Below are 14,274 nucleotides of genomic sequence, written 5' to 3' on the forward strand. Positions count from 1 at the left end.
AGAGTCATCAAGAGGGAGGAGTTCATCTGAGGACACAACCTCTGGTCAACGTACAGGCTTCAAACATGCACTTCATCATGTGACAGTGTTGTCCAAAGTCAGGAAGTGGTGCTTCAGCGTTTAATCTCATTTAGCAAATTATTTCTCAGTCAGAAAAAGAGCCGGCAAAAGTGACAGAGTGAAGGCTGGGTGGACTGAGAGAGAAACAGAGAGTCCTTCTAAAGACAGCATCATCTCAATGCTACGCTTCGTTCTTCTTAAAGAAAAGAAAAGAAAAAACAGCAGGCAGGAGAGAAACTGTGTGAGAAAAGTTGATTAGAAGAAGATGAGCAGGAGATGTCTGGAGCTTTAGTCTTTGCGGGTACCTTGTCCTTCATAGCCATCGGCTCTGTAGCCCGTCATCCTGTGGAGAGCGTTCTGCTTAAACAGCCTCAGTTGGGACAAACTGGAAGAAGCCGCTTGTCTCACTGAGTCCATGAACGACACGAGGACACCTGGTGACATACGACTGTTAGTGAAGGTGCACACTCGGGTCACGGCTTCAGACAAACAGCTACAAATAAAACACTGGTGACCTGATGAAAGACAGAAACAGACCTCGAGAAGAAGACAACAGGAAGCTATGGGATGTACATGAGGAGGAAAGGCTGTAAAGGCTGAAATGTGAACAGACTGGTGGAACGCTGAAGAGAAGCTGCTCAGACAGAAAGCAGGAGGTTTCATAGTAGCTGCACAGATCTCTTGGAGTCAGATTTTCATCACTGAGAACCTCCCTCTGAGCCAAGAGATGGGGGAGAAGTAAAGGAGAGAGGGATGGGTAAAGGATGATGGTATGTACCTTTTCCTGGAGGGCTCTTGGCCCTCGAGCCCAGCCAGACCACACTGTTGAAGAGCAGGCTGACTAAGGACACTATGGGGGCCGCGGCCTGTTTGCTGTAGCGCATACACGTGTTAGATATTGACACCAGGACACCTGGAGGGAGACACCACGGCCAATTATATTCTCATCATGTGAAGACAACCTTCAGCAGTTAGAAGGACAAATGTGGACAGAAACGGCATCGTGCATCTTGAATGTGAGCCTTCCTCACCCGTCTTGCTCCTCCGACTCCGGTCTCTGGTGTATATGCTGGTGAGAGGCGACGATGACGAGGAGGAGAGGACGTCGGCGGAGGCTTCGGCAGCTTGAGATGACGACGACGACGATGACAACAATAACGAAGATGAAGACCGTGTGACGTGGGAGTCCGTCTTCTGGGAGTGTAGAGAGCAGTCTTTGCAGATGTAACCGTTGGCGCGCGAGCTGTGGGACTTGGAGACGCTGGCGTCGCCGTTGACGCTCGACGAGCCGAGGCTGGAGCTGTGGCCTGAGGGGGGACGAGAAAAGACGAATACACACAGGGATGAGGTCATGAAGTACTCGTGCAATTTGATTTATTTAGTTGGTTTATTCCAGACACGCCGCCGTATCATAACGGACAAAAGAGACATCCAGCCATCATCTCTACACCTTCATCCTCAGTAGGGGGGCGGAGTCTATCCCAGCTGACTCAGGGTGAAGGCAGGTTCACCTGGACAGGTAACCAGTCTATCACAGGGCTACACTTAGAGACAGACAACCAAGCACACTCACATTCACACCTACGGACAATTTAGAACCCGAGTCAGCTGGGATAGACTCCAGCCCCCCATGACCCTGGTGAGGATGAAGCACTGTCTAGATGACAGACGGATGTTTAATTTGCAGATTTTCTTAAACTGTTTTATCACATCATAGGTTTAACTATAAAATTACAACTTCCTCCTAATTCAGTTTCCAGTGTTGCTTCTGAACAGATGTTGCACGTTATCAGGAAGTGAATTTAACCAAATCAATACATTTCAGAGCATTTGTTTTATAAAATAATAATAATATAATAAACAATATGCTCATTATGTCACACGTTACGACTGTAACTACAGCAGTAAAGATGTAAAGTCGTGTTGGTAAAAACAGTAAAAATGAGGCTTCTGAATCGTAGTAATGAGACTTTGCTCTTATATACTTTATGAGTTTATGATCCAGTAACACACCTACAAATTTATATTCCTCTCAGTGTTGGAGTCATCGATCGTTGTCTAAATTAAAGATAAAGTCAAGCGGCATAAATTACTACTTTGCTATTAACCAAACATTGAAATATCTGAGGTGGTAAAACATTGTAATGAAGGGTGGCCGCGTTTCAGTGTCAAAGCAGATTAACAACGATCATCGTCTAATTCACTGTGTTAGAATTAATACAGCCGCTAAACAACACAGGAATGCAGCTCTTCTTTTATACTGAACATGCTGAAAATATCTCATTCTAACCCTAACCAGCATTATTTTCTTTTGTTTCCATTTCTTTCATACAACTGCGGTTTGTATTGCTACTGCTGAATTTCACTTGTTACCACAGCAGTGCCTCATTTACACTTTATCTAATGACACACTCCAGGGTTTGAGACTGGATATGCAAAGTCTAGTAACTCACAGAGCATGAGTTCGTCTTCCTTTGTGCTGCAGACGACGTAACAGTAAGTTCGCTAAAGAAGTAACCTCCGATGTAGGGTTAGGGTTCATGTTCTTACGCACTGAATAACTTCTATGTAAAGGAGGAGTTTTTGAGCTGACCCCAGTGTCCGTCCACCGAGGTGGTGGTGGTGGTGGTGGTAATGGTGGTGCGATGCCTCAGCTGGGACTGGTCCAGGGCGGAGGTGAGCTGGGAGGCTTCGGACGCTGCGCTGCTCTCCTGGAAGCTGCTGCTGTTGGTCATCGGGGTGCTGACGGCCAAGAAGGACAGGGTCTTCCTCGGCGTGGCGGCTTGGCTCAGGGATAAAGACAGAGAGCCGGAGGTGGACTGTTGCTTTCTGCTGCGCTGCGTCCTGAGACGGCCGAGATAAGAAACAGGTAGAGACGTGAGTTTTGTTGTGTCTGTGCGAGCGGCGGAGATGCAGAAGATCTGTCCCGGCTGCAGCTACACTTGGCCCACATTGAAGTCACACTCTGAAGCACTGTTCACAGCTACGGTTCTCCTCAGCCGCCAGAGTCCAGATGGCACGCTGGGCTGGTTTTGTTCCCAGAAAGACTCGACAAAAGTTCACGACATGTTGGACTCAACGTGAAGACTGTGTCCAAACTTTAAAAAACTAAATCTCCACAGATGGTGAGAATAGAAACTTAGAGTTAGATTATATTTGGCATTTTAACGATTATTGGTATCTGCAATTTTATTAACCGATTATTGATAAATTAAATGCTGCACGTCTGATGCAGAAAAACTCAAACTGTCACAACAGCTAGCGGCTAAGTTAGCAGGCAGCCACAGATTCTGGAACAAAACAATTATTGAAGTTTTAGGACCTCAGTGGGCATTTAAAGTGATCGAACAGAGAAAGATTAAGAAAATGAAGAAGACTGATTTAATCCCTCCTGTGTCTATTTTATATATCCACGTATATATTAATGAAGACGCTGAGTCATGACTGGTTCTCTGCTGTCACATGCTGCTAAGACGCTTCCAAATATTAGTCTGTTTGATGACCAACAATCGGCCCAAATGAACAAATACATTTTAAACAAAAAAACGTCTCTTCTTTTTAACCACATTGACAAGACTGACATCCATATGCAACCTCAGCGAGCTACGACTTAAGTCTTTTAGAGCGATTCAGAAAAACGTACAATAACAAACCCGTGACTCACTGGTACACGGTGAAGCTCGGTGCATAGTAACTGCTTCATTACTCTTCTGAGCTGATGGAATACTTTTCATCTCAATGTAACTGAGACTGTCACGCTCATTATGCAGGAATTACACAAAACCAACACGCCGTCTGAGCTCGATCGACCTGCACACGTCACCGAATACCCTCAAACGCGTCTCATCTCACACCAACCAGTGACATCTCAGCGAGCACTGTGGCCGTCACTGGAAACAGACCACGCGAGTGCACGCTCGACTACTCGCAAATACGATGTGTGTGGGCGTCAGAAGGACCCGCAGACTCACGACCAGACAGGAGTAAACACACAAACAATCTGCTGCTGTGAGCCGACGGAGACAGGAGCGTCGGCCTCACCGTGTCTCCTTCCTGGTGCTGGAGTAGGAGCTGCTGTGGTTCTGGGAGTAATCGGCCGGGCTCTCGTTGCCATAGTGACCGGCGCTGGTCTGCAGACGGAGGCTCCGTCGTGACATCCTGGGCGACTCGTACACGGGAGCGATCTGGTGCTCCTTCTCAAACTCTAGGGCCGCTGTGGAGTAGCTGGAGCTGGAGGAGGCGGGAGGGAGGACAGCAGAGAGAAGAGGGAAAGTTAGAAAGTTAGGGGGAAAAAAACAAATCAATGGAAGGAGGTATTGCATGACAGTTAACTGCAAAGTGGGGCGTTTCTTATGTCTGGGGACAAACAGTCCTCAAATGCCTCAAAGCCCCAAATCAGCCTTGACGGGGAAATCCTACTTTTCCTGATGGATCTCATCTTCGACCAGACAACTTCAGAGACACTTTCTTTTCTTTCTTTTTCAAACAAAAACAAACAGACCTTTCATAGAGCTGCGATGCTGCCGCTTCCTGCAACTGGCAGCGTTCCTGACAGGAAGTGACTCACTCACAAGGGAGAGAGAAAACACGACACAACAATAGGCGCAGAGCCTCTCTGGAAGCAAAAACGCACAAATAAAGCAAGTAAACATCCCCAAGTATGCTAGTAGGCTGGAAGAGAAAAAAAAACCCGCTCTTCTCACTGCAACCCAAAGCCGAGCGTAAGTGGAAACACACCAGGAATGTTCTGTGCCATGTTTTACTGACTCACGGGGCCACACCCACCTGGCAGAGCGCACACTGAACAACAGGCAACTGGGCAGCAACTGCACAACTCACTGCTGCCATTGTAAAGCTATAACTGTTCCCTAGCTGCTGTCAACAAGACACGATGCCAAAAATACAAGGATCGTGGCCTCTTCCTCAGCAGGGAAATCTTTTACAGGCGTTTCTTTTCAAAAACTGATTTGCTTTTACTTCTAACTTACAACAGTGGTGCTCACAGCAGTCAACGGTTCTTCAAGGTTTTTCCTGCAAGTCTGCAGAGTCGACATTTGGATTTAATCTGTCACTGGAGGACAGGCAATAAACTTCCTGTTACGCTCTTGAAAAAGAGGGTCCTTCACTGGCTGCTTTGAGCTCCCAGTCAGTGACCCCTGCACAGCGTTGCACACAGCATGTGATCCGGGACAAACGGTGGCCAAGCAGCTGAGCAATATGAGTGGTGTGTGCATGCTTTTCTACATGTAACATGCATGTTTCCCTCTGGCTTTAAACCCCGAGGATTACACGCTCTCAGTGGGAGCCAATTATGTGCTTTCGTCCTCACTCTGCCTCCCGCCTGCTCATCCAACACATGACCAGAGCAGAACCGCGACTGCCAAGGAGGGACGACATGAGGACATGCTTAAGACCAGAGTCTGCGCTGACTGTTTACTTCAGATATCTGCGTTTTAGCTTGAAGCCTCCACTTGTCAGCAAAATCACAACAAATATGAACCAAACGGACGTCGAGGAGCTGCACGATAAACCGATGTGTGCCGGAAAATCCATGACAGAGTAAAACCACGTGACAAAACAAACCTGTGCGACTGTTAAACACCTGTATGTGTGTATGTGTGGAAGAGAAAAACCCTCCTGGGCTCACATAACTGCAGACTAACATCCTGAAGAGAAACAAACACAAACATGCAGCTTTACCAGATTATACGGTAGAACCAGGTTCAATCATTTCAGAAGGCAGCAAACTGCAGATTTGAGTGTTTTAGTGACAGATTAACACAACTTATGGTTTTTAAATTAATTGATGCCTTTTTACAAGCTACTGATCGGCTGCTACTCATGGCATGGAACTAATCAGATTTTGAGTCAAAGCAGCACATTTCTAAATCAACTTATCATCAAGCTTTTTATAAAAAGCAATAATGACACCAATACTGGGCAAATGTGGAATATCAGCATGACCAGTCGCTGGTGGAGCCCTCAACACAACATTTTCCACGACATCCGCAGCACCAGTTGTTAGAATTGAAATGCAAACGGCTGTAAGGCGTTGCAGAGTTGCTCATGTGTTCTGAATGCTTCAGACTTTGATGAAAACGTAATTTCAGGAGGCCACATGAGCCTAAAAGCAGTTCGTCCAGTGGATAGCGAGAGCGAACGTCACAGCAGCGATACGCAGCTGCACAGCTGACAAAACTACAAACGCTTGTTTCCAGGTTTAATCCTGGCACAGAAACAACGCTGTTCATCATCCCAGGACATGATGATCTGGGGTTTATTAGTAATGCGACTGCCTGGGGTGTGGAAGCAGCGTTGCAGGGTGTGTGTGAGAAAGAAAACACACCAGTCTGTCTGCGTAGCCTGCAGCCAAACACAAACATGAAATAACCCGCGAGTCTACCTGGCAACTCATGAGCCGTCCCATAGCTTTCCATCTGAACACCGCCACCGCTGAAGGTCTGTTTCTACCAACTAGTGACGGTTAAACTCTCAGCCTGTCTCCTCAGAAGCTGCAAAACGTCGTTAATTAGTTTGCAAACTCTTTGCACTCGTTCTGCGGATCCAAACGGATCCGTGTGTCGCTCTCACAGCCCACACCGGCGCTATAAATAGAGACGGACACAGTGCTTTCAGGAGTGAGTGAAGAAGACACAGATGAAGAGACAGACATACAGTACAGAGAAAGAAGACGCTTCCATCCTGACATTCAGCTTCCTGGAATCTCTCCTTACATAACACTAAAGCTTTGATTCTCTTCCCACACTCAGTGGGCACAGCCAAACTTTCTCACAACTACACGCACAATCTGATGTGATTCTGCATTTCACCAGCTCATGTTTTGCTGTATTAGTTGCTTACCGGGCAGAACGCAGCGTGGCGTCAATCACAATCGAGGGACGACACATGAAGAATCAGACGGACTTCATAACCAAACACCTGATGCAGTACAGGCTGTTAAACCATCAGGTGATCAGTAGTTAGACTTATAGTGCCTCTCCGAAAGCGAACTGTGTTTTAGACTGTTGATCAGACCAAACACACTATTTTATAAAGTCACTAATCGATAAATAAAGCTCAGGCTAGCTCTACAAATAAGCATTCGAGTAAACAACATCCCTCCCCTCGCCTGTTTTAACTAGAGCTTTAAGACTCGTTCTGTGGGATCAGATCTTCCAATCGGCCCCCAGACGGAGCGACTGGGTCTCATCCAGGTGTAGATGTAACATGATGAATGTGCTTGCATCATTGAGAAAGTATCTGCCCACGGGGTGAAGGCTCTAACCGCTCAGCTCATCAAGACAACATACCTCGTCATCATGTCTCTCAGAACTGCCCAGAGAGACACAGCAGACGAATCACTCCATGTCAAAAAAAAACAAGCAACTCCAGTGACATGGCTTCTGGTGATTCTACTCCTCCGGCGCTGCGTTTAGTGTCCTGCCACCCGCCCACGCACTGCCTGCTTTGCATGGAGTATGCAAAAAAAAAATGATGTCCTATCACAAAGCACACAGAAAGCTCCCAAGAGACACCACGTAAACATCGAGTTGACAGGGAAGGACAATGACCTTCTTTCACTGTTTGGTCTGCTGGAGAAAACACACATCACACAGTCCTGCTCCTCCACGACGTCCACTGTTCGTACTTTGCTGCTACAGTGCTGCCTGTTTTCAGAAGTCCAACAGTTGATCTCTGCAGTCTCGTCCTCTGTAAGCGCCTAGACTGATGTGACTTTTGATCCCATCCCATCCCAGAGCCACTGGACTGAACCGAGCTGCAGTTGGTGCTTAGACTGATTTTTATATTTGATTTTAAGAAAGAAAGAAATTATGTTTTGCCATGGAGGACAAAAAAAAAGTCCAAAAATAAATAAAGAAATTTCTGCCAAGTGTAGAAGAAGAAGAGAAAGTGATCAGGTGAGGACCTACGCTGAGCTTCAGGCTCTACTGAAACGAGCTCCACATGAATGCTGGCTACCATTTGTAGTCCAACACTTTGTCAGATACGCACACATATCTTCGAAATTACACAAAACCACGCGGTGGGTCGTAAATCTCAGCCTCAAAACCACAAGTGTGGTTGCAAAAGGTTGCTGAAGGTTTGCCAGAAGGCACATACCTTCACATGAAAACAAAGATTTAAACTTTTAGGAGAAGCCAAAACTAAATAATTTGTGAGCCGGAGCATACTGCAGATAAAAATAAGCACCGACATGATTTTATAGCAGTGAATCTGGAACTGCAACCTGATAAAATGGAATTTGCTTGTTTAGCTCATTAATCCAACGAAACAAAATCAATTCTTTTTGGCCCTCGTCTCTTATACGCAGCACACAACGTGTTATTGTGGGAATACTGCAAGCCCAAGCACATCTGATGCAACCACACTGGATCTGGATCTTTACGGGCTAGATCACTGCCAGCAGCAAATTATTTTAGAGACTGAAGCACGCTGAGTACTATACTATCCATCCCCAACTATTTACTTGAATGTCCTCCCTGCCACGCGGTGGGACCGTGCTGCTGTGTTTGCTGAAATTATATTCCTCTCAGTTTGTTCTCTGGATTTCAGCTGCACGAGCCTTTAAAAAAGGCACAAACACACTCTGAACTGTTCACATGGGAGAGGGTCTTTCCCCTCAAGTCCTGAGCTCTATATTTACCAGAGGCCAGGAATCTGGGACCAGGCCGGCACAGTTTCCATGCAGCAGGGTTTGGCAGCGTGATGAGGATCGCTCCTCATTTTCCCTCCCACGGACAGCTCTTTCCTCCAGCCCCGCTCTCTCTGCGGTGGCCTTCACTCTCCACGCTACAGCACTATAGTGTGTCCTTTCACGTCGCTGTGGTTGCCGTGGAGACCACGCAAAACAGGCCGCAGACAGACCGATCAGCAGCAGAGGGCTGGCAGACGGACGTCTGTGTTGTTGTGATGCTCACGAGAAGCAACCAAGTCGCGGGCCGACTCTCCTCCACCCTGCTGCGGTGCTCTTGGCTGGAGGTGCTCAAACTGAAACACGCTGGGACCACATGTCAAAACAACTGGTTGGCGAGGACAACCGCCATCCAGCCGCCGTCCAGCTGCCGTCCAGCTGGAGCTCCGGTTGCGTCCATGAGCGCCGTCGGAGCAGAGTGTGACTCACCGGTAAGAAACTGAGCTGTATTTCGTAAATAAACACCAGTTTGAATCCATCTCTACATGGATATATGTCTGAGGTTGTAAGTCCACTCACAGTGTCAGATAACTCCACCAAGGCTCCCTACCACTGTCCCAGTTCAACCTCCAACCAGAGGCTCCAGCTCCACTGACCCACTTCCACCATCATAAAATATGAAGGTCTGGTCTGTGCAAGTCACAACTCAGCACTTGCACCTGCTCTGTACGGGTGCAGTCGGCCTGTTGTTCTGAAGGCGCTGCAGCCACAGCGTGCAACCTACGACTGATTTAAACCACAAGAGCTTATCAGTGCATGTGTAAACGCCAGACCACTTTCAGAGCGTCTGAATGTGTGGATGTTGCACATAATATTCAAATTGTTGTATTTCCATCTGTTCCAGTGCGTCTTGTAGTTTTATCCAAATAGATTCACAAACAACTAAAGGCATTTATCTTCCACTCTTTAAACCTCGACATCATTTTATTCCTAAAATACCACCAATCAAAGAAGCAACACATGAACTGTAACACATTTTAGATCCACTTAGTAAACAGTATATAATAAAAAACATTTAAAAATAAGTTCTAATGCAACAACTCCAAGTGATCTCTGTGAGGTTTTGTGACCGATCCATAAAATAAATGAGAACAACACAAATTTGTCTGAATGACTCGACATTCTTGAAAAAACAAACTACAGAATTAGCTTATGTGTAGAACAAGCGAGCACTGAAGCTGAGCTTTTCACATCTTCAACACGACACAAATGGACCTCCTGCAGGGAGACACATCGCTGCCTCTCTGACCACCAGAGTCGGTCCAGAGCTGAAGCAGCTGTGAGGAAGTGGAGGAAACAGAAAACGCCCAAAGGTTGTAAATCTGCACACAAACGTGATTCCCTGAACTATTCACAATATTAATTAAACCAGCACCGGGTTGGTGGTCCCGGCCGTGAAGTTGGCCCCAGAGCATGACGCCTGGCCTCCTCGTCCTCTTTCTCTGAGGCCACAAAACTTGTCGCTGCTCTTTTGAGTTTTGACAACAGATGGGCCAACGGTTTCTGTCACCTGACCCCGTCTGTATGAGCGCACACACACACACACACACACACACACACACACACACACACCGTGTAATGCCTGAACACTGCCAGCTGCAGCTTTAAACAAGCAGCAAACACTTACTGCCCCGCTGTCCTACTGTTTCTTCACAATGCAACGGGTGCAACTGTCCTCAGTTAACTGAGCTGCCAGTGATCAGTTCCTCTGCTGCAGTAGACGCCGGCTAATAAAAACCACAGATCTCCCAACTAGCTAGTCAAGAAGCAGAAACTATTAGTGTAATCCTGGGATCAGGGCCACGGTTGTGACTGTGAGGTTCATTATTAGCCTCTCAGCTGACTACATTCAAAGAAACACGATTAGCTTGTTCCAGCCTCTGAGTCTACCTGCTGGATTCCAGCAGGGCGTCAAACGAGCTTCTGCACATTCATCTAACTTCGCCTCGGTCCACGGGTGACTCATAAGATCTGGTGCTGAGACTAGAACGCAGCCTGTCAGACACAAAGCCGACCTGAGATCACGAGAAGATTTGGCCATTTTATTATGATGCAACACCAACCTGCTCTTCTAAATCTCAGGTTGACAGAAACGCTGCTGAACTAATACAACCGGCTCACAGCGTGCCAGTTATGACACCGAATACTTACACTTTGTTTTCTGAGGAAAAGCACATTTCTCATTTATGCTTGTTGTGTTTCTACTTGTGCTTCCATTTTCAGACTCGTGTTTATATATTTTGTACTGTTTATATATTTAAGACTTTGAAGCGATTTCCCCTCAAGGATCAATAAAGTATTTATTATTCTGATAAGACTGCAGTTTGAATTTGTTTGGCTCGGTGGGAAAGAGGCCCGTTGGCCCGTTGAATGCACCTCTCACAGCGTTCTGCGAGAGACAGCCGTAAACCTAATGAGAGCTCCGTGTTCAAACTCGATTTTTTTACGAGACATTTCGTACCCTCCCCTAAATGATACCCCGAACAGTCACGCTTCTTTACCCTCGAGCCAGAAAGCGAGCAGAGCACGGGGGGGGGGAAGATGAAACTGAAATTTCCTGACCTACACGCCCAAAAGACTTTCTCTGTTCTGATAAGTACCGACACCAACGGTGACAGCACCGCAGACAGCATTCCTCCACATGCTCAGACCTTCCTGATGAAATGTCAACCACGCCTGCAGCATGACGAGGAACACCAGAAACAATGAATGATGGGAGAGGCTGCTGCTACAGGAGCGGCATGTGTTTCCAACATTAAACCAAAAAGAAAAGCTGAAGTTGCCTGATGCCTCTTGTTTCTACAACGTGGTAAAAGTCCACGCAGCACAAACAACTCTTGGGTTCAGGCTCTGCTTCCACCATGTGCACGGCCCCCCAGTTTCCGAATACAAACATAGAGCTCAGTGGAATCGTGAGGCTGACTCATCAAAACCACAACCACTGCATATTTTTAGAGAAGAGAGGAAGAGATTTACAAAACCTGTAGAAAGTTAACCGACTCTGTACGCACATCTAAAAACATCTCATACGTGCAGCCCATCTCCATCTCAAACAGGATTGAACCATTAAAGCATCCTGAACACGGGTGCACGAGTAGGAATAAACGTAGAAACTGTTATCATTATATTACGATGCCACAATAACCCGAGCAGAATGAAAACTGTTGTAATACCAGCATTAAAGTCGGCATCACTCTGGTCTTAAGTCTTAAACTGATTGAAAAAAGCAATCGCAGGATCTCAAGGACAACTTCACTTCATTCTGCTTTAAGTCTCTGTGCTGCCTGGATCCACAAATGACATGCATGCTGTGTCTGCAGCCGCCGTAGCGCAGCGCTGAGGTCTCACCTGAGAGAGTACGTATAGCCGGTGTTCTCCGGAGCACACTGTGGTGGCGAGTATGTGTGCAGCTGGGAAAAATCCATGGTCATTCTTCTTTGTTTAGACTGCAAGAGTTAGGATGCACAGGACTCTTTTAGCCGAAGCTGACAGGGTGACAAGAGCAAGCCAACTTCCACACACACTCACAAACACGCATGCACCGCCTTGTTCAATCTGTCTCCTGCTAATGAGCTCAAGTTCTGCCACAGTTTAAATGCGTTTCAGGAACAGGTTCAGCGCTGAATCTACACATTAAAAATAATACAGCACCGGCAAAATCCCCCGCCTCTTCCCAAATCCGCTCTAGCACTATTCACTGGGCTGCTCTCCAAGAGAACACAAGCAGCGGTCAGTGCTCGGCTCTACGACCGTGTCAGGAAGCCCAGCAAAGGCCGGCCCTAATGAGAGCTGCTGGACATTCCTTTTCCTCGGGAACACAACAATGGTACCGTGGTTCTGCCTGAGGCGGAGAGTTGGCCGACCTCTTCCTGCATGCTGGCTCGGGCTGGTTGTCGACGGACGCTGTAATCAAGGACTGGTCTCTTCCCCTCGGGTCAGAAACCAGGCAGTAACCGACAGAAACGTCCAGTGGAGACGGGACAGAGAGCGATACTGGTTCCTCCTACCAGGACAGCTTCTCCTACACTGGCTGCTTGAGCAGGCTGCCTCTTATGAAACCCAGTGAGACACTGAGGGGTGGGGCAGAGTTTAGGCAACGGGCGGGAAGCAACTGGCTTCAGGGGTTGAGCTCTCACACTGAAACCTGCATCATGTGAGCTGGCTGTGCAAACACTGTGAATGCACTCACGTTTGCCGGTTTATTAGCGACGCCTACTACAGTCTGCCTTTGTAAAGGTTAGAGTTTTGATAGGATAGAGCTGCAGATGTAGTTTCTACGATTCTATACACTTCATTTACATCAACAGAGACGAGCGGAACAACAGGAAAGCACTTGATCCAATCAGGGCTGTGACTGACGATTCATCTCATCGCTGATTAATCTGATCAACGCCAAAGATGAACTAAAGATAATCCATTTACCGCTACACTAAAGAAACCACAACATACTCAAATTTAAGAAGCTAAACTCTGATTATTTAGACTTTTTTCCTCAAAGAAGTGACTCAAACAGCCATCAAAATAACTGGCGAGTTGTTACTAGTTGACCAATAACTGACTGGTTGATCAACCGATGCAGCTCTTCGGGCAACACCGGCTTCAAAATGCAAACAGTTAAAACCTTCATGCCGGTTTGCATTAGACTGTGGTTTGAGTGCAGTGTGTCAGCCAGTGTTTGCTCACGTACCTGATCGGTGTCTGTCCGGCCACAGCAAACCACAGCTCTGTCCCTGTGACCACACAGCCACAGGAGGGAAACCAAAAACAGATGGCTTCTACTAAAATCAACCACTAAAATCTCAACCAGTAATCTTAATCAAATCCAAGTCTCCAATCCGAAAAGAGGGATAAACAGAAACAAATACCCCCAAAGCCAAGTGGACTTCTTAGATTCAGCCGGATTAGTTGTCAACTGGTGCAGTGGATCACGCTGCAGCTACTGACCGCCTCAGAACCAGACCTGGACGACCGAGCTCGTCCATGTGGAGGAGATGGAGTGACCAGTCAGTCAGGTGAGCAGCCCACAGTGACGCCTCTCCCTCAGCGGGGAGCTTCACGTCTGGTTTTGCTGCCTGCTTTACGCAAACCACCTGCGACGAGCAGCTGAGTGCTGTCAAAACACCGTGTGGCTCCGAGGCCGTCTCAAACACACATTTGCTTTAATTAGAAGTGCAGAAAGTGTCTGGATGACATATAAGCCCCGTTGCATTCCCACGTTGCTCGGTGCTAAATTTAGACGCTACGTATTTAGAGGCTGAACGCAGCGACTCTGCAACGACGCACCATTTGTGCTCCTGATCGCAGCGGTTGGCTTCAACGTTACTCAGTAAAAACACGCACCCATGACTTCTGCTAATGAAGAATAATATATTTAAAGGCTGAGAATGTCGCAGATGTGTAAAAGTGAGCCGAGGGAATAAGGCCTGAGATTTGCGCTCCGCTGTCAAAACAGTAGTTGGTAAAGGAGCCCAGCAAGGACAGAACGGACCAAACACACATTC

The 14,274-nt window shown here is 47.1% G+C and overlaps 1 protein-coding gene across 7 annotated transcripts in view; it reads right to left on the reverse strand.

Moving 5' to 3' along the window:
* Positions 1-14,274, reverse strand: part of sun1b (Sad1 and UNC84 domain containing 1b) — a 30,582-nt gene that overhangs the window by 11,660 nt on the left and 4,648 nt on the right. The window contains exons 1-7 of one of the 7 annotated variants that reach the window (XM_008286584.1): positions 12,637-13,885; positions 12,122-12,219; positions 4,102-4,290; positions 2,654-2,904; positions 1,092-1,367; positions 839-973; positions 366-494 (exon numbers count right to left, since the gene is read on the reverse strand). In XM_008286584.1, coding sequence (XP_008284806.1) covers positions 366-494; positions 839-973; positions 1,092-1,367; positions 2,654-2,904; positions 4,102-4,290; positions 12,122-12,219; positions 12,637-12,648 — 1,090 coding nt within the window. In that variant the 5' untranslated portion in view covers positions 12,649-13,885. The other 6 variants (XM_008286583.1, XM_008286585.1, XM_008286586.1 and 3 more) reach the window with 6 other exon arrangements.

Source organism: Stegastes partitus, unplaced genomic scaffold (genome assembly GCF_000690725.1).
Source record: "Stegastes partitus isolate 25-593 unplaced genomic scaffold, Stegastes_partitus-1.0.2 Scaffold459, whole genome shotgun sequence".
NCBI classification, from domain to species: Eukaryota; Metazoa; Chordata; class Actinopteri; family Pomacentridae; genus Stegastes; species Stegastes partitus.